The following is a 22,378-nucleotide window of genomic DNA, read 5'->3' on the forward strand; positions in this document are numbered from 1 at the left end:
AAGTTTTATATAGTAGGATAGAGATGACAGAACTCACCAAATATGCAAGGATGAGCTTCATTGACAGGTTCCTGTCATATTTATGCATTATTCCTTACAATTGTAACACTAATTTGATGCAACAACACTACAGTTCTAATGTCATTTGCATCAGTAAACCCCAATTTTCTCCACAGACATAACATTTCTGACAGTTTCTGACAGTCACCCACAGTGCATCAGTAAAACCTCGAGTCTATTTTTGGTTCTGAATTTCAGTTTATCTTGGTTTGAATGGGTTGCCGAAATCTCAAAGTACATCATGCAAAAATAGAAAAAAAGGCCACTTGCCCTCTGAATTCTACTTTAAAACTCTTGAAATCACTTTACCAATCAACATGAATAGATCAACCAGCGTCACATTGTCCAATGAAAAGTACGAAAAGTGGTAAAATAGAAAAAAAGGTGTTATGCAAAGTGCAAACAAGAGGAAAAAATAGGGAGAAAGGATGGTAATGTGGGGCACGAAAAGCATGCTAAGTGGATTAAATGATGGTAATGCAGGGCATGAAAAGTATGCAAATTGAAAAAAAGTGGATTAAAGAAGCTGAAATGGTTCAAAGGATATGTGAATGCAGATAAGACAAAAATCATTATGAGTGAGAACAGGATAGGAAAAGCAAATGCAATAGGACAGAGACTTGGGTGCACAACACTAAACATTGGAAAACACCAGGAGGAAGCAGCGCAAAAATGAGATCTAGTATGAGACAGTAGTACTATCAGCTCATCAATATTAAGAGCAAGTAAAACAACTTCTTACCACAGCAGGGTGCAATGATCAATTTTGTTGTTGTCATCGTTGTTGTCATCGTTGTTGTCTTCATCACTAAGGTGAAGATATTTATCAAGACCACCCAACTTCTTCTTGAGTAATTTACAGGCTGTTGACACCAAATCCTTCATGAAGATATCCCCCTTTGCCCTGACAGAGATAATGTATGCTGCAGTCACATCGCCCCAGTTGCCAATGGAGAAAGCATTCTGGATAGTACTATCCTTGCCGGTGGCTGGGTTGAAGGTCTTTGGCATCCTGAGCTTGCACTTCATTTGTGCAGGACCCACGTCAGGGGTGTGCGCATCAATGTCCACAGTGCCTTTATGGAGCCATTTGATAGCACGCTCAAGCTATTTATGAAAGTATATTCATCAGACAGGTCCCTCATACTATGTTGAAGGTACTTACTGAAGTAGTGCAGAGAGCGATAACACCCTGCATGCCAGTAAGAGCCAGTACATCTGTCTTAAGCACAGTGACATGAGCGTGTCCAACAATGCTGTGAAGATGAGCAGTCGCAAAGAGCTGTAACATGAATGGAGACTGAAAAGTTTGCATTGCATCCAAATTGTCCATATCCTCAAAGAGGAAGCAAAAATCATGCAGAAGTGCCATGGCAAGCACCTTCGGCTCTGTGTCTGAGTTTCAAGCAAAGAAATCTATCATGATAGCCAGTCCTGTTGAACTGAAGTTGCTATGCCACTCCGCTAGATGTTGGGTGGCCTGAGTTAGATTATAACTGTTAGTAATAGCAATAAAAACTATTAATGTGCGACCTACCATGCCAAAGACACAACCTTGAGTGGTCACTTTATACAGTGGCTCAAAAAACTGTCTGCATGTTTTGACATTTTTCACTATCTATGATATTGTGTGAGAACAAAGAAATGCCTCAAGGACATGCTTATACCACATTGTAGTATGGCTTCAGGGCTTTTATTTGAGCCCTACACCGTGGGAATCGGTGGAGATATGGTGGAGACATAAGGCTTACAAAATCATGACTCATGCGGACAGTTTTTTGAGCACATATTAAAACTATATAAATCATCATTTATGACACCATAACAATCGTGCCACCATTAAATAAATTATAAAGTGGTGTCATTATGTCATTTTAAAACCATATCTAACTATACAAACCAAAAATTTCCATATGTCATGGTTATATTCACCATGAAAGCCACCCCCCTGCTCAAAGGGATAATATCCTCTCTCTTTCCTATTCTGGCCTCTCTGCTTGTCAAATTTCCTCTAGAACTGGAGTATCCAAGTCCACTGTGGCCAAGTTCATCAAAGAAAGTCACACAGACAAGGAAAACTTCTGTGAAGGGCGTCCATCCAAGCTCACCTCTACTGATAGGAGGGCTATTATTCAACATATCACTACAGGAAAAGCTGATAATGCTGTCCAGGTCACCTATTACATCAATTCCACCATCACATTCCCTGTCTCTTTACACACTGTGAGAAACATTCTCAAGACAGCTCATCTCAGGTCAGTAACAAGGAAGAAAAGGCTCTCCTCTCTATCACACATATGCAGAGAGGACTAGCACCCTTCTTGTTTCACATATATACCTTGCCATCTGACCCAATCCTATTTATTGTGGTCTTATATGATCATATAACATGCTTCCAGTCCATGTAATCCAATTCTGATGGGCTAAGGCAAAGGTTAGTCATCTCTGCATATGTGTGATAGAGAGGAGAGCCTTTTCTTCCTTGTTACTGACCTGAGATGAGCTGTCTTGAGAATGTTTCTTACAGTGTGTAAAGAGACAGGGAATGTGATGGTGGAATTGATGTAATAGGTGACCTGGACAGCATTATCAGCTTTTCCTGTAGTGATATGTTGAATAATAGCCCTCCTATCAGTAGAGGTGAGCTTGGATGGACGCCCTTCACAGAAGTTTTCCTTGTCTGTGTGACTTTCTTTGATGAACTTGGCCACAGTGGACTTGGATACTCCAGTTCTAGAGGAAATTTGACAAGCAGAGAGGCCAGAATAGGAAAGAGAGAGGATATTATCCCTTTGAGCAGGGGGGTGGCTTTCATGGTGAATATAACCATGACATATGGAAATTTTTGGTTTGTATAGTTAGATATGGTTTTAAAATGACATAATGACACCACTTTATAATTTATTTAATGGTGGCACGATTGTTATGGTGTCATAAATGATGATTTATATAGTTTTAATATGTGCTCAAAAAACTGTCCGCATGAGTCATGATTTTGTAAGCCTTATGTCTCCACCATATCTCCACCGATTCCCACGGTGTAGGGCTCAAATAAAAGCCCTGAAGCCATACTACAATGTGGTATAAGCATGTCCTTGAGGCATTTCTTTGTTCTCACACAATATCATAGATAGTGAAAAATGTCAAAACATGTGGACAGTTTTTTGAGCCACTGTATCTGATGTCTGAATAAACAACATCAAAAATACATTGTAGTGCTTCGACCAGAGAAGCGTCTGTGAATTGCCAGGGGTCGTCTTGACTACCAGCCCAAAGGTACAGGGTTGGCAGGAAATTCTTGGACCACCGCTGATCTTGGCATTGAGGAGGGAGATGATGATTCCAGTAGCTCAACCGTGATTGGTAGTGCTTCTCAATCCAGTAGCCAGGAGGCGCTGTAAGTGTTGGTGCTGGCATAGCATCATCATCAGCTTCTTCGGTCTTGACCTTCTTTGCAAGTGGTCATACAGGCAATGTAGCAGGCAATTCGGAGACACTGACAGAAGTCTAAACAAAGATTTTGCATCAGTAATTGTATCAATAGAAGTGGAAATAAACTTACAGATGATGTAAAATGTATGGCCTTTGATCGATTGGCTGCTTTGGTAGTAGCAACATCAACTTGAAGCTCGCCATCCTCATCTGAGGTGTCAAGGTCGAAGGTATGGGGTTTCTGATTGGCAAGTTTGCGCTTCCTGGTTGTTGATATGTGTGGTAAAAAATCACTACTATCACTATCCTCAGACATCCCAGCTTCATCCTCAAGGGTGTCGGCAACCATCTGTGTGTCCGGCATGTTGATATCACTGAGCTCCATGTCAGTATCCTGAGTCTGTTGGGGTAATTCTATAGCGACCTATACAACTCGCATTGTCTCAGAATCAGTATTTATTTGATGGTACCACACACCTTTACAGCAGACTGAGACTGTTTCCCTTTCTTCAAGTGTGCATCCAGATGTTCTTGGGAATCATCCAAAGTCTCATCACCAAAGCCACCAACAAGACCAGCCTTATCAGTGATAGCAGTGGTACTGGTGGAAACAAGAGGAACTTTGCTATGAGAGTTTGTAGATGCCGCTGTAGTAGGTTGGGAACTTAAAATGCTGCTTGGTGGCCCATGCGCCAAGGACAATGTGGAGACAGTGGTACCAGATCTTGAAGTGGTTGAAGGAGGCCGATCTGTTGACTTGGAGTTTGGTGTGACATCAGAAACCCAGCTATTGATCTGTCCTGCAAACAAGAACTTTGGATTGTTTCTGAATTCGGCAGTTAAGTTGAGAAAGAAAAGTGTTGATTCAGTGAACATCAGCATCATGGGCGGAGACCAACTTAAGAAAAATGACTCACAACACAACAGAAGACTTTCCTTTCTGGTCTTCAACACATGCCCCCTGAATGGTTGACCTGACCTGTCCCATCAGTCGAACTTCACCAACTTTGTCCTTCAATGACATCTTAGTTTGCTTCTTGGCTTTCTTCCTGACCTCTCCTCCATCAACATAGTCAAAATCGCCTCCCTTGCTGTCCTCAACAACGGCACCCTCATGTGGATCAGCATCAGTGAGTTTGTGCTTCCTGTTCCCACCAGATTTACCTGCTGATGTGGTCTTCTTATCAGCTGGAGGAGCAGGTGCTACTGCTTGTTTCTTGACCTGATGGGGGTGGGGTTTGACTGGTGCAGGTTTCTTTGCCACACCTTGAGCTGCTTCCTCCATTTCTACTTCCATAACAGCAAGCCGCTGCAAACCTTCCATTGCAGCGCATTCATTGGCCTCATGGATTTTCTGGAGGGCCTGGTCATCTTCTGCTTTCTGTGCCTTGCTATGTTGTGAGATTTTGCCTTGCAAATCAACCAAGCCTGGGCGCTTGAGTGCATTCTCTTGGTGAGTCTGGATCTGCTCAGTGACTTGGGACATTACTGACAAATTATAAATTTTGACAGGCCTTCAACGAGCTGGAACTGAGTAAAAAATGCAAGGGACTGGATGTGGTGGAAGTGAACCTTGAAAATTTGTAAGTTTGTTACTTAAATTTCAACCAAACAAGCGCTGTTGAATTGCCAAGTCAGTTCTAGTGCCCGTCCCTTCATGCCAACTGGATGGGCCCATAAAATTCATCCGTTTTCTGAGGTCAGTCCCTTATCATCTTGCCCATTATATTTTTGATGTTCAGTTGATGTCCTAGACTAGCTATCTTCCAATATGACTTCATCTGACAATCAAACTCAGGTTGTAGCTGTAACAGTAGCACCCACACCCGCACCCACACCATCCTTGCATCTGCACCAACAAATCTAGCAGCAGCACAGCAACAGCGGCAGCAGCAACAGCAGCAGCAACAGCAGCAGCAGCAGCAACAACAGCAGCAGCAGCATCTGCACCTGCACCCACACCCGCTCAGGTTGCAGCTGCAACAGTAGCACCCACACCCGTACCTGCATCAGCACTCACACTGACACCTGCACCTGCACCTGCAGCAACAACAACAGCGGCAGCAGCAGCAGCAGCAGCAACAACAACAACAGCACAGCAGCAGCATCTGCATCTGCACCCACATCCACACCTACACCTGCACCCACACCTGCACCCATGCCCACACCCACACCTACCGCAACCACCACCACCATGCCTAACACCATTCCATGCAGTCACTCATGCCAACAAGACCACAGCACACTCCAACTGCCCTGTGGAAGTTGTAGGCAGTATTTCAAGACCCCTGGTGGGCAGACAAAACACCACTTGTCTGCACATCCTGCTCCACCCATAGCACCTCAGGCCACCCATCAGCACTCTCCAGAACCTATGGATGTCAACACAATCAAAGAACACGAGAATTGTCCAGAATTTGATGTGGATATCGAAATGGACGAACCCCCACATCATACATCTCCTCAGCCAGATGTCGATGCTGAATTCTTTGGGCCTGGGGATCATTTGTATCGAAACTACCATATGGTTCTTGATGGTGAGTTTATTTTTCCTATCCTACATTTCTCACTGAGCCAAATTATAGGAAGACTGTGTGATGCAAATGGTGTATTTCTTCCCCCTGGTGCTCCACCCCTGCCACCTAACAATGTGGATATGAATGATTGGACTCCCTTTCGCAATCATATGGAATTCGAGATGGCCAAGTTCCTGTACACTCAAAATCAGATGCCAGCAGGTCAAATTGACAGGCTATTGGACTTATGGGCATCTACTCTGGTGAAGCATGGTGACAAGCCACCATTCGCAGATCACCGTGACTTGTACCAAGTCATTGATAGCTCACCCCTCAGAGATGTAAAATGGCAGAGTTTTACAGTTGCTTATGATGGCAAGAGACCTGAAAATGATACAAAGCCTTGGATGGATGACAAGTATGATGTCTGGTATCATGATCCTCACAACGTTGTTCACAACATGGTTGCTAATCCAACATATGCTGATGAAATGGACTACTGCCCATACTGAGAATATTCAACTGAACAAAACAAGCGTCAGTGGAAAGATTTCATGTCTGGTGACTGGGCATGGGATCAAGCAGTAAGTACTCATTGCATCTTTGTTGATCATTCTGAGCGCTAAATATATTCAGGATGAAATCGCCAAAGACCCAAGCACCCTAGGTTCAACATTTGTGCCTGTCATCCTTGGGAGCGACAAAACTACAGTCTCTATTGGTACTGGGAACAATGAATATTATCTGCTTTATGCCTCGATTGGGAACATTCACAACAATGTTCGATGAGCTCATTGTAATGGAGTCATGATCATTGGGTTTCTTGCTATGCTGAAAAGTACATTATACCATAGGATCCTATAATTTATCTGACTAATTATCATACAGCTACACAGGAGCATGCTGGTGAGCCAGCATTCCGAAAATTTCATCAACAACTATTCCACTCATCGCTCTCAAAGATTCTTGAGTCACTCAAACCCGGTATGACAACTCCCGAAGTTGTATGTTTTGGAGATGGTCACTACTGATGGGTTATTTATGGGCTAGGGCCTTACATCGCAGATTATGAGGAGCAGGTACTGTTAGCATGTATTGTCCATTCTTGGTGTCCTAAGTATGTTTTTACCTTCTAGTACATGTTTCTAGTTCTAACTCATATTCACAGATGTATGGCACCTAGCAGTGATCTTGATCAAGACGCATTATGTTGTTGTCGTAGCTATACAGAGGCACTCATTGAGGAAGGTACCTCAGGTGATCTTTGGGATAACTTTGGAATAGTCTCCGAACTTGTGGTGCGTCAATTAGCCTTCCTTGCAGCATTATTTAAATAAAAACACTATTTTAACAGCCCTTCACAAATGACTTTCCCCGGGCCAATAACTATCAGATGATCTTGCCTGACATCCTCCATCAGCTCGTAAAAGGGGCGTTCAAGGACCACCTTGTAGACTGGGTTGAGAAGTACCTCAAACATGTGCATCTGAAATGACAGGCGCAGTGAATCATGGATGACATCAATCACAGGTATGTTCTACTGCATTTATATTATATATTGTTGCTTAGTACCACCTTAGAATTGCTGCTGTCGCCTCATTTGCAGGCTTGCGGCAATTTCCTCAGGGATGTGGCTTCAAGCAATGGACAGGAGATGATTCTAAGGCCCTTATGAAGGTTATTTATTATTTTTTCTGTCATGCTGCCCCTAACTCATTGAATCATTAGGTCTATTTGCCTGCTATTGAGGGTCATGTACCCAAAGATGTGGTGTGGGCATTCCGTGCCCTTCTTGAATTTTGCTATCTAGTCCGCTGTAATATCATTTCTGAAGATGCCCTAGTTGAGATTGAAGATGCACTTTCACGTTTTCACCACTATCGTGAAGTATTCAAAATGACAGGCATCATTCCCACCTTCTCCCTTCCTTGTCAACACTCACTCAAACACTATGTTCAAAATATACAGCTGTTTGCAGCACCCAACAGCCTCTGCTCTTCCATCACCAAAAACAAACACATCAAAGCAGTAAAGGAACCCTGGAGATGATCGAGCTGCTACAAGGCACTTGGTCAAATGTTGCTGACAAATCAGTGGCTCGACAAACTTGCAGTGCTGTGACTAGACTTTACATGCCAGGGGATGCTATCTGGTACATGTCTCTCAGCAGCAATGGACATCCTAGGTAAGCCAAACATGTGCACAACAGTACCAGTACAGATCAATTAACATGACGAAGATATAGCAGCAGGAGCAACAGCAACAGCACCTGCATGCACACCTGCACATGTTCCCACAGCACCACTGTCCCCTGATCTTGCAGCGCCAATCAACATTGATGAGGACTTGGAGATCAATAATGGCCCGACAGTCTTACAAGCCTTTGTCCAGCTTGCAAAAATTGCCCATAAGTCTTTTTTACAAGCTCTGATATTCCACTAATGCACTATATGCAGAGGGCAAAAAATGCACTCAAACCATCCCTGCTCTTGCTGAAGAATTGAACATTCCTTGCCTACCCAAACTTGTCAGCTGGTTTTTATTCTAGAGTTGCATCCTGATGATCCCCACGAGGCATCTGATATACGCCTCTCCGAATGCCCTCACTACCTTGGTAAAATCTCAGTCATCAATTCTGTGTCATCCTGATCCTATGTGCCAAGTTACTTGAGTGGGATTGGGGGTATGTGTACTGAGCATATTCATTCATGTCCATCATGGTGGAAGGAGCATCTGTGTCATGACTGTGTCTTCATCAATACAGACCCTGACCTACCTGGAATGCAAGGCCTTGATGTTGCCCATGTACATGGCTTTTTCTCATTCAGGTACTAGGGTGAGTTGTATCCCTGTGTGGTGATATGCTGGTTCAACAAATTCGGTGACATGGCAGACGAGGACACCGGAATGTGGGTCATCCATCCATCACATGTGGATGGTGTTCCTGAGTATGCTGTCATTCATATCGACTCCATCTTCCAGGCTGCACATCTTATTCCTGTGTATGGCACTGAATTTGTGCCTCAAGGTCTCAAATTTTATCATTCATATGATGCATTTCAAGCTTACTACATGAATAAATATGCTGACCATCATGCATTTGAGAGTGCCATTTGACTTCATTTTGTTTAGACTTGTACATAGCTACTTTATACAATTTGAATATATAGAATATGCACCTTAACTCTGCTTTTTGCAGCAAGACGCTCTTAGCTCTCTTAGCCACTCTGTGGCACCTTTGAGAACTTGCCTTGTAATCATTAATTTCATTTGCATACTTTGCAATTTTTTCCAAGACAGAAAAAGTGACATAATGACAGAAAATAGATCCAAGGTTTTACTGATGTGCCCCACAGCAGCACAGAGCTCACAGTAAATTTCTCCCAGCATCGACATTTTCTGATACTAGTTCCTCACAGTAACCCACAGAGGGACAGAGCTCACAGGATGTACAGCTGCTTACAGTGTTTGTCAGTAAAATACTAGTCACCATTTCTCAAGCGCTACTACTAGTAGCTATGTAGTTTGAGCTAGAGCTATACTTGGAAAATTAAAACAATTTGAAGCACATCCACCAAGGTCAAGACATAAACAAAATTTCATGGCTGAATCATATTTAGTGATAGTACTACTGCCAAATACAATGTTTCTATTTGATACAACTCAAAAGAAGGTACTTGTCATTAGTCCAACTGGATGGCAACCTGATGGCAGGATGTGAATGAGTCTATGATATGAAGGTGTTAGTTGGTAGTACTATGTAAATGATAGGCATACTTACCATGAAAATTGTGTGGTGCTGGGTGGTGAGAAAGACTGTGTTTCCTGAATGTGATGTGCATATGACCCAATCCTACATCTGCCTTGTTGAGCTTGCACTTAGAGATGGCAGACTTGTGTTTTGAAAGAGTCATCATGACTTCATGTTCTTGGATGATACAATTGGCAAGTGTTTTCTCTGCATCGAATACATCATGTCGGGCCCTTGCAAGGTCCATGATGAGGTTGGCTTCAACATCATCAACATCATTGATGGTCTGTGGGCATGTGAATGAGCATTGCCTAGTAAGATATCACAGTCACTTACCATTGAGCCAATAGCGTCAACCATGTCATACAAATCTGTGATACCACTGCCAGAGTCACCCAGAACATAGCTGGCTTGCCACTTATTGCATCACAGGCACATACATGATGCTGATGGTATGTCACTAGAGACATTCAGATTGAGATGGATTGGTGTGTGGCTTGACTTGGACATGAGGGATTGAAAAACTAATATGTTTGGATTCCAGAATCAATACCTTTACAGTTCAACATCTCAGAATTCTCATGCGCATGCTATGTCGTCATTCCAGTGTCCTTCATGCAGCAAAAGCAGTTTCAAGAATGACATTGCTGTTGCTTGTCACATGAGCCAACCTCACTCTGGGTGCAGTATGTAGCTGCAGGGTTTGGTATGCTTGCGCTCTGAGTCTGATGACTCTCATATGGACTTGGATGATGAACTGAATATTTCCATGGATATGGATGATGGACCAAATATACCTGACATTGAGTCTGGTGGTTTTAGGGATTGGGATGAGATGTCTTGAGGGAGTACTGGTGGTAGTGAGAGCCAGGGAATGCCAACTCACAACTTAGAAGTTATCAACTCATATCCTGACTGTGCTCAAACATATGGCAGTGGCTACACATTCCTTGATCTATTCAATTCTGACAATAACAGAAAACACTGTGCAATGAATCTGTATTACCCATTCAGCAGCTGGAAAGACTGGGAAGTTGGGTTGTGGCTCCTTTGCTCAGGATTGAGCATGGGGAAGATAGACAGTTTTCTTTCACTTGAGATGGTGAGTAACAAATTTGTTGATAATATTTACAATTTTTCTAAGTGATTCAGATAAAGACCCTTCCATTGTCATTCCTTTGGGCCAAGGAACTCTGCAGTAGAGTGGAAATGTTGCCCAGCAGTCTGTGCTGGATGTCTCAAATCATACCTACAAAATATCCTACAAAATTGCCCATTGTGTTGTATTGGTGCGATCCCCTGGACTGTATTTCAAACCTTCTCAACCATCCTGCCTTTCATGATCAGCTGGACTTTATGCCTCGCAGGGTGTATACCACTACACAGAGGTTGTGTCACATGTACTCAGAATGGGCAACAGGTGATGATGCATGGAATATGCAGGTATGCATAGTATCATTTGTGCAAGTTGTTGTACTTATCAGTTTTTGGACAGTCAGCCCTACCACATCAGGCATTTGACCAGAATTTGATAATGATTTAGCTAGCTTTATTTAATAAATAATATTAATAATATGCATCACAATTGTAGACCTCATGATAAAAGAATAGATAGGCAGGTTATGTAGGTGAAATCTGCCAAAGCTGTAACATTGACATGTCTATGGTATCAGGTTGTGATCTACTGGCATGCTGGTGTGTTGTTATCAGATGTGACAGTGTGCTTTGGTGTGACATTGGTTCACCGCCATCTATCGTGATGTTGATATTCTACCATCAATATCTAGCTTTAGATAGGCAGCTTCCAGTGGCCAAAGCTACAATTGCTAACATCATGCTCTGTTGTGACATTGGTTCACTGCCATCTATCATGATGTTGATATTCTACTGTCAATATCTAGCTTTAGATAGGCAGCTTCCAGTGGCCAAAGCTACAATTGCTAACATCATGCTTTGGTGTGACATTGGTTCACCACCGTCCAGCCTATCTGGGTGTGATACCAAGTTATCTCATATTAGCACATCACTGATATGCACAAATTCCAATAAAGATTTCATATGTGGTATTTGACTCTATGGAAAGATTATTTATTAATGAATTATGAACTATTGACTACAAGGCATATAGAACAGCATCACATTATGAGACAATGGATCAATCAGTGTTAGCATCAGCCCATGCACGAAGGGCAGCGCGTTTTTCCTGAATTTTGAATAGCATGCTATTTTTGCTGATACTCCGCTCTGAAGAGGAGGAATTGGGAAAAATGCGACTGTAAGGTGTTAATGTAGAGCTTGGAGATGAAGAACTATGATACAAACTGTGTCCACCACGTCATCAGGTCAGTTACTTCCTCAATTTCATCAGGGTCCTCCAAGAGGTCAAGAATACTATGATAAAAATTTTCTGAGTCTGTCACAGTGTCCGTGTGTGAAAATACAGATGAGGAGCTCAATGCAAACTGAACCTGGAGGAACAATCAGTAGGAGCGCACCATTATGAATGGTTTAGCTCACCTGTGTCACAATGTAGGCCAGAGAACCTTTTGTAACAGACTTCATGCCATGGAGGTACACATTACCAGAGCACGTGGCTTTTGGCTCCTTCTCCACAGAGCTTGGAGATGTAAAAATGTGTTTGAAACCCTGGAAGGGAAATAGAATTGAGCAAGAACTTGACTGCTAATAGTGAACTTATGCAAACAAGCATCTTGCTCCTCAATAAACCCTGCCATGGAGCTTCGGGATCATAAATATACCCAAAATATAAAAACATAGGCCACTGGTCACCATGGACCACTGTTTTGCCGCTTTTAAGACTCTGTTTGGTCCTGGGGACTGTTATGACAGCGATTTTATTAAATAGCACAATGGCTTACTCTGGATTTGACCAATCAAGTCCTGCAGGGCAGAGTAAGGCACCGGTCACTTCATGGTTTAACCCACGGTCGGACTTGATGTTTCGAGAGAGGGGTGGTATGAGGGGCTGTCCTCTTGGCACAAGCCATTCAAGTATGGCAGACTTGAGGGTTTTGGTGTTGTTGCCCCACGCACTAGATGCTCCTTTGCCCATCTAGAAGAACATGATTACTGATACACCTTTGAACATGAATGACTTACCAATTCTCCAACGTGAATGACATCCTCCTCCTCGCCAGCCATCAGACACTCTAAAAGACCAGGGTAGGAGTCTATAAGTTCCAAGAATACCCTGTGTTCCCGCTGAATGCTAACATCAAACTGTAAGACACCTGATATTCAACCATGACAGTTCCACTGACTCTGCTGGGTAATCATCTATGGGAGAGTCTAGTAATTCTTCTAGCCGGAGTATGCCTCCAGTCAGGAGAGAAGGATAATTGCACAGCGCAAATACAGTCTGCCCAAAATGCTGACCATGAAGCACCAGGGGATTTGACAAGTTACTGATCAGGACAAGTCAGGAAGGGTGCATTTCAGCACATGAAACACCACTTACACCTTTTTGTGTGGGCCCATGTGAAGTGCCAAACCAGCACGTTTGCGTGAAGAACTGCCAGGAGAAGGATCATTCTCATCACCACTCATACTGGGTTGGGGACAAATTCGAATCTGATATGAGCAACAAACAAGAATTTATATGTTCAAGTGCGCCATCAAGATCGAAACGAGAGGGAGCTTTGCAACCCTGTGCTATCAGAATCAGGATACGACTGGAGTGACATCCTAGATGCAATCAGGATCCGAGCGGAGTGACGTCCTAGATGCCATCAGGACCCAACTGAGACTGAACCCTGTTGTCCTGGCACTATAAATGGATTGGATGGCGCATTACGACACCTCCCAGTGTCATGAAACTGGCCTGCAAATTATATGTATATATAGGGTATGGGAACCAGCACTGTCGCAGCTACAATCAGCAACAATTCCCATATCATGCAAAGCAGCGCACAGGTAGAACCTCAGACACCAGGCTCGCTCTCTCAGCAGCATTTGGGACAATGTATTCTCATTGGAAGTACTGTTACCCTCAGGCAAGTCCATCAGTATTGCACATAGTACAAAACTCATACAAGATTCACTTACAGCTTCCCAATTTCCTCGGTGCATATGCATAGTTGCTCTGATGTCAGCACTGATTGCAAGTAAGTGATACAATTACATAAAAACTCAGAACAAGACTTACCATGCAGGGGATATCAAAACAATGAATCATTCAGAGCAATGCAGACTATGAGTGAGAATTTGAAATCCACATGTGTGCATTGATCTAACGAAAAAACCCATCTAGGCACCAGCGAACATTGTACACGCAAAGAAGTATCCGAGCTGCATCAAATGAAGAACCAGCTAAAAGAAGCGGAAGAGAGAATCAAGTATCTCGGGGATAGGGTGATAATGTACAGGTACAGATGGTTGGAGGAGTACTACCATGCTGACAACCTCGAGCATCATATGCCCAGTGGTGTCCATGTACCTGGCCTTGCTCAAATACCACAAGGTACCTCGTCTCCTGGCTTCTGCCCAGAGTTCTTGGTTGGGGATAGTATGTAAGAAATTTGGGACTGGAGTAATCGAAAGAGGGCGCCTGTGGGAGGACATATTTCATGCCGAAGTTAGATTCATGACTACTCCAGTATAGTATTGATACATAGTATATCACATCATACTTTGTGCCCATTCTACAAGACATATCTGATCAAAACGCAGGGTAATACTACTTGTAGGCGAAATTGCAACCTCAACACTATTCTTCTTCAGATTACATTTCATGACAGTAAATATATGTCTGCAAGAATCCCCTTCCAGAACAAGGACCTGTTGTTTTTTTCTGCGTGGGGGAGCTGGGCTCAGATCCTTGGTGGGAATGTGGTAGTGTTGAAGTGTAGCCCCTGCATTACTGGATGTGCAGAATACAGCGATACAATCTTCAGGTGCAGGTCCATTCACACCGCAGAAGGGGTCAGGACAAGCCATGAACACAAATTGTTTGTGTAACCTGCCTCCCATGAAACCTACAGCGACTTTCAACACTGTGTGATGCAGAAGGAGCATTGAGGAATACTCCTTGCCCATTAACCAGGGTAGAGGGCCTTCAATACAATAAAATAAGCAAAAGATCTGATTGCTCTGTAGAATGCTCACCAATGTCTGTGAGTTTGTCTGCTCTGGTGTCAATATCATCTTGGGTGTCCCGAGGATTGACAGTCCAGGGGTCAAGTGTCAACAAGCTGGGTGTGATGCTTGACGATTCGCATGGATGCACAGGATTCTCTGGGTTGGCAGTCCAGGAAGCCCATGATGATAGGCTACTGACTGCACTGGTGGAAGAACTGGCCAGGAGCTGGACAGGTGGGGGGGTAATGCTTCGCGGCTGCATTGTTGTTGTGTATGAGCTTTTCCAGATTTTACAGAAGGAAACCAAATCTGGTCCTTCCAGTATCACCCCATTCAATCTCATCCCATAACTAAGAGTCATAAGCAATTTAGTCGCTAAGAAAATATGTGCAGCGCCTACCTAGTGACAACATCATCACATGTGAGAATCATACATGCCTGCCCATGCACAGCGACTGTGCAAGTGTCTGAAGCGATGCTGTATAGTGTGGCTCAGTAGCCCTTCTGATTGCCCCCAACAATGAAAACTTCTTGGCCAATGATATTATCGAGCGAATCCAACTTCGCGTTGCATACCTTTATCACAAATCTGATTGGGACGTTGATCTGTCACAAGTGTCAGAAATGCCTGCCTCAAAGAGATCAATACTTACAAGGGAGTGATCACTATCAGAAAGAAAGGTCAAGCGAGCGTTTGGAAAGTCGATGTTTTGTACAACCCCTTTCCTCTGATACTCCAATCCATGAGCAACACTCATGACATCTCCAGGCCTCACATCATAGCCCCTTTCCTGTGTGTATTTGAGGGTATCAGGGAGCTTGGTCCGCTGAACAACTGCTACAGGAACTTGAATTCTTAACAGTCCAACACTAGTACCCACATCATCCCCAGATAACATAGGGTCCATATCCTGGAACCATAGCATTGCGCTCCCCATGGGGAACCACTCCACAATGCTGCATTTCTTGAAATGCTCTCCCACAAGCACTTCTATGTGATCTCCTACTTGTATAGATTTGGACTGAGGGGGAGGCTCGAAGCGCTGCTGCACAGGTAGCTGCAGGTGAAAGACATGATGCAAGGGGCAATGATCTAAGTAGTATCTCGAAACAAGCACCTATGAAATGAGTGTTAATGAATTGTAAGATTGTAATTTACATGTAAAACCAACCTCTTCTTTGGAGACTGCCTGATAAATGTGGAACATATCATCGCTTATTTGAATGATGTGGCCCTCCAGACCCAAGTATGGGCCTGCAACGACTTGAATTTTGTCGCCAACACAAAAAATATGCTCTAGATCCTCCAGTCAAATGTCAATTTCTCTTTGATGTCTATTGAAGATTATTTCCAAGCACACGGAGCCAGAGGTGTGACCTGTCAAAACGACTGTACTGATCTTTGAGCGAATTTCTCCTGCAATAATCCTGACCAAATCGCCTGTGTGCAAGAATTGCATCGAAAATGCTAACAGTGTTTTCCTGACGAAGGGCATGTCCCACGCAGACTGCATATGCAGTTTGATGTCATCAGTGTGAGGAGAGGCAACAATTTCTAAGTGATCGCGGTGAAATTTTTTCACCAAGAGTCCCATGTAGTATTGTTCGCCTCTATAACAGCACCCCACAACTTTCCCATCATGGAGAATATCGCGAATGGCCTGGTCATTAGGGAGGAGGCATCAGTCAAGTAGAGCCACAGATCCACCAGGCATGGGATAGGGAAAGTCCCGGAGAGCGATTAAGATGGAGACGAGACCATTAGATTGATCAGAATTGAAAATGTAGCCTATGTCACCCTTGTACTTGCCGTATTTGATCCTCACCCACCCTGGGTTAGGAAGTTTGGAGTTTGCATGTTCAACTGCTTGACGTTCTTCTTCTGAGATTCGAACATATTCTTGAATGGCAAAACTATGTGAGGATGGAAGCAATGCTGTGATGGTTCTGGGGCTGTCTGCGACAACATACAACTGGCCTGCTACCCAACCGGACACAGTAATGAGAAATCCTTGACTCTGAAGGTGTTTGGCAATATAATCTGTGCCATTTCCTGGCATGCAATGAGTGGCATACCATGACATTAAGGATGAACATACTCTGAATATGGAGAAGGTACATTCTGCCTTCAATTGCCCAGGGGGATGAGGTGGCCTTGCAATGGCAAGCATGGCGCCCTTCTGATGAAGAGGGCGGGTTCTCTTGGATCCTATCATAAATGTTATCAAATGCTGCTGCCAACCTACCCTTGGCTGATGGGCCAGAAAGGCATGTGACTGTTGGCAACCACACAGAAGAGCCTTCTTCATCCTCTTCATCCTCTTCATCCTCTTCTTTCTTGTCTGCTTCAGTGACAATGTATGGATTCGACTACACGTGTTGGTTTAGCAGCAAAGTAGTCAGAATGATACCACGCTTACTTTGGGTCATTTACACGTTTGTTTGATACGAGTGCTGGAGTCCGTCCTCGACTACATCTATTTAGTATTCAAGTCATAAGGAATGATAATACACTTACTTTAGGACGTTGAGGTGATCATTGAATGGGAGTGCTTGAGAGGTGGCTGTTCATCCTTGATGAAGACGAGGGCAGGGGCATGTGTCTAGTCTTTAAGGCATAAAGGTTTGTTAAGGCAATGCTGTCGTCACCATTGCCAGAGAATAACACATTTCTGGCATCCTTCCAGTTGTCTGCAATGTATTGATCACCAAGGTATAAAGAAAATGTCTCTTCCATCTGAGGATATGTCATGTCGGTAGTGAGGAACTGTTCGAGAATGCACCATGCACCTTGATCTGCCAATGGTGATGGCGCCATCCACCAATTCCCTACCAGACACAGGCTCATGAGTGACAATAATGACCATATTTTATGACTCACCATCATTAGCACTTCACGCACGCTTCGAGGAACACTCATCATCACTAGTACATGCCGTGCGCTTTGACATTCTGAGAATCTAGTTAATGATATCGTCAATTTCTGCAGCACATAACGAACCCAAAGACTCACATGTTACTACATAGCATTATGCTCACAATTATCCTTTTGACAGCAGCGGAAGAAATTTGGCTTGGCAATTTGATCATGGTGGAGTCTTCAATGGCAAAATATATTGGGACAACTTGTTCAACATTGAAGTGTAAAGTAATGTACTTGCACCAGACTTGCGCGCAGCAATGTTAAACTGAGTATCTCGGACATTATATATAATCAAGGCTGCTCATGATATACATGCTATAGCTACTAATACTGTCAAAATAAATGGTAGAAGTCAGAAAGAATTCATTGGTACACGAGGTGCATTGATATGCAGAATGACAATTGGTATTCAAACCCAGTCAGCAATGCCTGGTCGAGGGGCGCCAAGTACTGGTGTCATAAGTTAGGCTAGTTGGGTGCTGCCGGCGGAGTTTCATTCTGAATGTCAATCAGTATATCAGCCCTCTCACTTCATCATGGCAACTTTTCTCACCATCCACCTAGCTCTGCTTGTATATAAGTTGCTTATGGTTGGACAGAATATACTTGTAATATTAGTGCAGTTTACAATGACAATATCGTAGACTTTAGAATGACGTGAAATAGTAATGTATGGAGCAGATGATTGTGAGATCTTGCTCCCATAATCAAAATGTATGATAACCTAATGCAAAGAATTCAGATCAAACATATTGTTGCTTGAGATTCAAGTTCTGACATACCCTCAATTGTCAGGACGTCCCGAATTTGAGTGAGGTCTCCTTTTTTGAGGATAATACATTGTCAGTATGTAGGGTCTCCTGATGAATTTCTTGACATTTACTAACCTAAATATTAGCGATCCACCATGCTCAATTGCGAGATCAACTTACACATATAGCCGCAAGTGCAGGTTGCGCATTCAGCAACATACTGCCCTTGGGATACTCCCCTGGATCGCATGAAAACTGCTGCCTCGACATATCTGTCCCCTGATGCACAAAGACAACATGGATATTGAAATACATGTGCCTCACGGTAAGCTGAAAATCATGAAGGATGGATTTTGTGTCCATGCCAGTCTGCCAGCCTGTTGGGTGGGTTTCATTGTGAGTGAGGAACTGATGTTCATGAAAATACTTAATTTACCATAAATACGTTGACAGTTCCCCCATCTGACCATGGTAATGAAGAATTCCATGGTGGGCAGTCACGATCCTAACAAGCAAATTCACGACATGTTGGTCAACTTCAAATTCCAGGGGTGCGAGTGTGGAACATTCAGAGCAAGGGGAACATGGTATGGACATATCAGGTTATGCAGTGTGTTATAAATTGAATTCAGACATTATATAGGTGAACGGTTCATATCACGGTAGCCGCACCTCCTAAGTGCTTTTGGATGCGAAGTGCAACTTTACGGCAATAACTGCGCTGTGCCATCCTGATTTGCATTTGGCTATGAGCACATCATTCCATCAACCCTTCGCTAATGAAAAGCAGATTTTATGCACCGGTCAACCATCCATGTCATCCAGCTATACCTGCACCTGCAAGCAAGTTTTCACAGCGCAGAATTACTTCAGTCACCATCAGCGCTCATGTGCCCACATGAAAAAGCGATTGTCATCGGCTATATCTTCCTTCAGAGAGTTCATAGGACACAGGAAAAAGGCATGCACCTCACCTGGCCCTGTGGGTGTTGATACATCAACGAGGGAAGTGCCTGATGGGCTATCCGCTCACCTCAGCTCTGGTGATGCCAATACTTCTATCGCAAATCAATATTGTGAGCCAGAGGTTGCTCCTCTGCCTGCACAACCTCCTTCTGGAGGAGGGATTGTGCCCTTGGACCATGAAAGAGACATTGATGGAGGGGAGGATATCAGCTTGGCACAGCGGAGACCGCAACATCAGAACTGCCAGCTGCCCCTAAGATTTAGGGATGTGCTTCCTCAGCCTCTGCCCATGGTGCCTATGGAAGTGCGAGCCCAACCTCCAGAATCTGTTGGATCTGTTGTCACTTCAGCTCAACCACTCACTGTGCGTGCGCACACAGTTTTTCATACCTTGCCAAATATTTTTGGGCTAGTGCATCAATACTTCTCTTTGCAACTGCCATCCCACAACCCAGAAGAGTATACCACTCTCACAGACCTCTCGTTCATACCAGGCAGCCCTCAAGTTCCTGACCAACCCTATCCATTTGCTGCTTCAAGTAGCAAATCTCAGTACTATCCATACCCCAATCGCTCTTCCTTTCAGCTCGGCGACTGGTATTGGAATCAGGGGGTCCAAAAGTTACAAAGTGATTACACTAAACTGCTGGAGATCCTGGATGGCAATGCATTTAATGTTGCCAACATGACGTCTACTCACTGGAAGAAAATCAACTGCCAGCTGGGTGGTAATGAGTATGATGAGGGAGATGGGGAAGAGTGGGAGGATGAAGATGCTGGATGGAAATGCACACCAGTTTCCATTGAGGTCCCTTTTTCTCATACTACTGACATGCCAGGCCCTCGGCTTTACAGAGCCGCAGATTTGTACCATCTCTCTCTAGTGGCTGTGATATGGGAGAAGCTCGCAAATGTGTGCGACGACAAACTCTTTCATTACGAGCTGTACCAGCTCTGTTGGAATCCCCCCCACCTGGATAACAAAGTGCTCATATACAGGGATCTCTACACATCTCCAGTTTTCCATGAGGCCCACAGCCAACTGCAAGACTCACTGGGGGAACCAGGGTGTGACCTACCCCGAGTTGTGGCTGGTATGATGTTCTGGTCTGATGCAATGCAACTCACTTTGTTTGAACTGCCAAGCTCTGGCCTACATACATGTACTTTGGGAATGAGTCAAAGTATCGCTGGTGCAAGCCGTTGTGTAACTTGAGCAACCATGTTGCTTACTTTGAAATGGTAAGCGCACCAAACTTGTGGGCCTTGAGGTATACTAAAGGTTGCATCACCAGCTTCCCAACTCATTTAAGGATTTTACTGGTGGGACCCACGAGGGTGCAACTCACTGTCATTGTGAGTTATTTCAGGGGCAGTGGAATATCTTACTGGATGAGGAATTTCTAGAGGCGTATGCGCATGGAATTGTCATTCACTGTTGCAATGGGATCATGTGTAGATTTTATCCTCGGATATTCACGTACTCTGCAGATTATCCCGAGAAGTGTGTGATTTATCCCCAGTTATATTATGTTGATTCTGATTTCACCAGAGTCCTTATAGCCACAGTTTGAAATTTAGGAGGGTGTCCATGTCCTCGTTGCCTCATTCCAAAGGATAGGATACAAAATATCGGAAGGCCGCAGGATAGACAGCAATGCTCCACCCTGGAACGCAGTGCTCACCAAAGAGGAACTTTGGTTAGTGAAGCAAGGAGATTGATTTATGAGAATAACTATGCAGTCAACAGTGCAGCAGTGGAACACATTCTCAAGCCACACTCCTGGGTCCCTACCTCTGTGAGACTTGATTCCCGATTGCTGACAAGTACTAACCATGTCTCAGAATGCTTTCATTGTTACGGCGAACCGTAGGTCGACTAGGATAGGCTCGACAATAGACACTCGATAAGAGTGACGTCTAAAGCCGAATCGTTAACCTTACAAATGTAAGGGTCTTTAAGACAAGTTGGAGAGAAAGTGTCTCCGGCTTGAATATCGATATCAGACGTTTTAAGATTGGGGGTCTTAAACGAAGGATGTTCTGGGTGAAACCTAGTAGATTAAAGTGAAGACTAACTAAGTACAAGATCCTGCTTATATAGGTAAGGCCTGCTTTAGGGCCGGTACGTACACGTCATCGAGACGAGTCAGAGATAAGAGGAATGACGTCAGCTAATGATGGCACGAGGCGGTCATGCTGTAATACATGAGTAAGCGAACAAGAGAATAGTCTAATGATGGCACACGAGTGCGGTCATGACGTAGTACAATGGAAAGGTAAGAAAAATGATAGGGGCAACCGTTACTGTAACATTACCCCTCGTTTAGCGATGAAGTCACCGACTTCACATATCTTGGTTGGCCCAGTAAATAGGATCAGCGTCGTAGTTGGAGTGGAGGAGATCGTCTTGTTCCTCCGTGATGGTAAGGGATTGCGCCATTTCTTCGGCGTGGGCAATACCATCTTGCTCGATCTCCCAGCGAGCGAGCGCGTCGTAAAAACCGACGTCAGTCCATACCAATGGAATGACCGCTTCTCCTTTCAGGTCTTTACAAAAGACCGACAGGTGCCCGGGCGCATATTCTTTGCAAACTCTGCAATAGTACGCGGGGCAGTTCTTGTGCCGATGACCAGCGATGTGGCAGTTTCGGCATACGACGTTGTCGACCGGTGACGTTTTCACGACGGTGACTGATGAGGATTGGTTGGGGGGCGATGGTGATCGCGATCTTTTGAGTGGTGGTTTAGTAGGGGAGACGGATGTGGCTCGTTTGGCGGCGAGGCGGGAGGATCTACGCTTAAGTGGGAATCGTTTCTTGGTGCGTACGACTGGGTCAGGAGAAGGAGAAGCCGGTACGTCAAGTACGGCAATAGGAGG

The 22,378-nt window shown here is 44.1% G+C and overlaps 8 protein-coding genes across 8 annotated transcripts; 3 read left to right on the forward strand and 5 right to left on the reverse strand.

Annotated features, from left to right (window-relative positions):
• Positions 1 to 798: 798 nt before the first annotated feature.
• Positions 799 to 1,432, reverse strand: BJ212DRAFT_1487013 (uncharacterized protein; the record flags this gene model as incomplete). Its single annotated transcript, XM_041341205.1, has 2 exons — positions 799 to 1,167; positions 1,226 to 1,432. The coding sequence occupies 2 exons, from the start codon at positions 1,430 to 1,432 to the stop codon at positions 799 to 801; spliced, it is 576 nt and encodes a 191-aa protein (XP_041186598.1).
• Positions 1,433 to 3,064: 1,632 nt separating this feature from the next.
• BJ212DRAFT_1487014 (uncharacterized protein) lies at positions 3,065 to 4,978 on the reverse strand (the record flags this gene model as incomplete). Its single annotated transcript, XM_041341206.1, has 6 exons — positions 3,065 to 3,131; positions 3,179 to 3,510; positions 3,562 to 3,567; positions 3,623 to 3,916; positions 3,970 to 4,318; positions 4,410 to 4,978. The coding sequence occupies 6 exons, from the start codon at positions 4,976 to 4,978 to the stop codon at positions 3,065 to 3,067; spliced, it is 1,617 nt and encodes a 538-aa protein (XP_041186599.1).
• Positions 4,979 to 5,686: 708 nt separating this feature from the next.
• On the forward strand, positions 5,687 to 9,125 carry BJ212DRAFT_1449906 (uncharacterized protein; the record flags this gene model as incomplete). The annotated part of the gene is made up of 17 exons (XM_041338772.1): positions 5,687 to 6,029; positions 6,078 to 6,472; positions 6,545 to 6,592; positions 6,645 to 6,788; positions 6,905 to 7,028; positions 7,059 to 7,125; positions 7,177 to 7,306; positions 7,363 to 7,488; positions 7,578 to 7,685; positions 7,737 to 8,036; positions 8,073 to 8,120; positions 8,148 to 8,193; positions 8,332 to 8,393; positions 8,467 to 8,535; positions 8,559 to 8,647; positions 8,672 to 8,813; positions 8,844 to 9,125. The coding sequence occupies 17 exons, from the start codon at positions 5,687 to 5,689 to the stop codon at positions 9,123 to 9,125; spliced, it is 2,523 nt and encodes an 840-aa protein (XP_041186600.1).
• A 566-nt stretch (positions 9,126 to 9,691) lies between these two features.
• BJ212DRAFT_1304565 (uncharacterized protein) lies at positions 9,692 to 10,269 on the reverse strand (the record flags this gene model as incomplete). The annotated part of the gene is made up of 4 exons (XM_041333628.1): positions 9,692 to 9,735; positions 9,790 to 10,045; positions 10,096 to 10,169; positions 10,200 to 10,269. The coding sequence occupies 4 exons, from the start codon at positions 10,267 to 10,269 to the stop codon at positions 9,692 to 9,694; spliced, it is 444 nt and encodes a 147-aa protein (XP_041186601.1).
• A 493-nt stretch (positions 10,270 to 10,762) lies between these two features.
• On the forward strand, positions 10,763 to 11,169 carry BJ212DRAFT_1246796 (uncharacterized protein; the record flags this gene model as incomplete). Its single annotated transcript, XM_041329666.1, has 2 exons — positions 10,763 to 10,876; positions 10,918 to 11,169. Coding segments are annotated over 2 exons (366 nt in total), but the record flags the coding sequence as incomplete, so codon positions are not given.
• Positions 11,170 to 11,914: 745 nt separating this feature from the next.
• BJ212DRAFT_1449907 (uncharacterized protein) lies at positions 11,915 to 13,509 on the reverse strand (the record flags this gene model as incomplete). The annotated part of the gene is made up of 8 exons (XM_041338773.1): positions 11,915 to 12,032; positions 12,082 to 12,227; positions 12,277 to 12,405; positions 12,464 to 12,590; positions 12,639 to 12,832; positions 12,880 to 12,988; positions 13,041 to 13,184; positions 13,496 to 13,509. The coding sequence occupies 8 exons, from the start codon at positions 13,507 to 13,509 to the stop codon at positions 11,915 to 11,917; spliced, it is 981 nt and encodes a 326-aa protein (XP_041186603.1).
• An 888-nt stretch (positions 13,510 to 14,397) lies between these two features.
• BJ212DRAFT_1487019 (uncharacterized protein) lies at positions 14,398 to 17,807 on the reverse strand (the record flags this gene model as incomplete). The annotated part of the gene is made up of 12 exons (XM_041341207.1): positions 14,398 to 14,831; positions 14,884 to 15,112; positions 15,433 to 15,462; positions 15,510 to 15,974; positions 16,029 to 16,160; positions 16,218 to 16,517; positions 16,557 to 16,909; positions 16,956 to 17,226; positions 17,291 to 17,327; positions 17,375 to 17,420; positions 17,506 to 17,685; positions 17,759 to 17,807. The coding sequence occupies 12 exons, from the start codon at positions 17,805 to 17,807 to the stop codon at positions 14,398 to 14,400; spliced, it is 2,526 nt and encodes an 841-aa protein (XP_041186604.1).
• A 1,622-nt stretch (positions 17,808 to 19,429) lies between these two features.
• BJ212DRAFT_1487020 (uncharacterized protein) lies at positions 19,430 to 20,597 on the forward strand (the record flags this gene model as incomplete). The annotated part of the gene is made up of 2 exons (XM_041341208.1): positions 19,430 to 20,515; positions 20,565 to 20,597. 2 exons carry the CDS (start codon positions 19,430 to 19,432, stop codon positions 20,595 to 20,597), a joined length of 1,119 nt encoding a protein of 372 aa, XP_041186605.1.
• Between the last annotated feature and the right edge of the window lie 1,781 nt (positions 20,598 to 22,378).

This window comes from Suillus subaureus, assembly GCF_016647635.1.
Source record: "Suillus subaureus strain MN1 chromosome Unknown BJ212scaffold_66, whole genome shotgun sequence".
NCBI lineage: Eukaryota > Fungi > Basidiomycota > Agaricomycetes > Boletales > Suillaceae > Suillus > Suillus subaureus.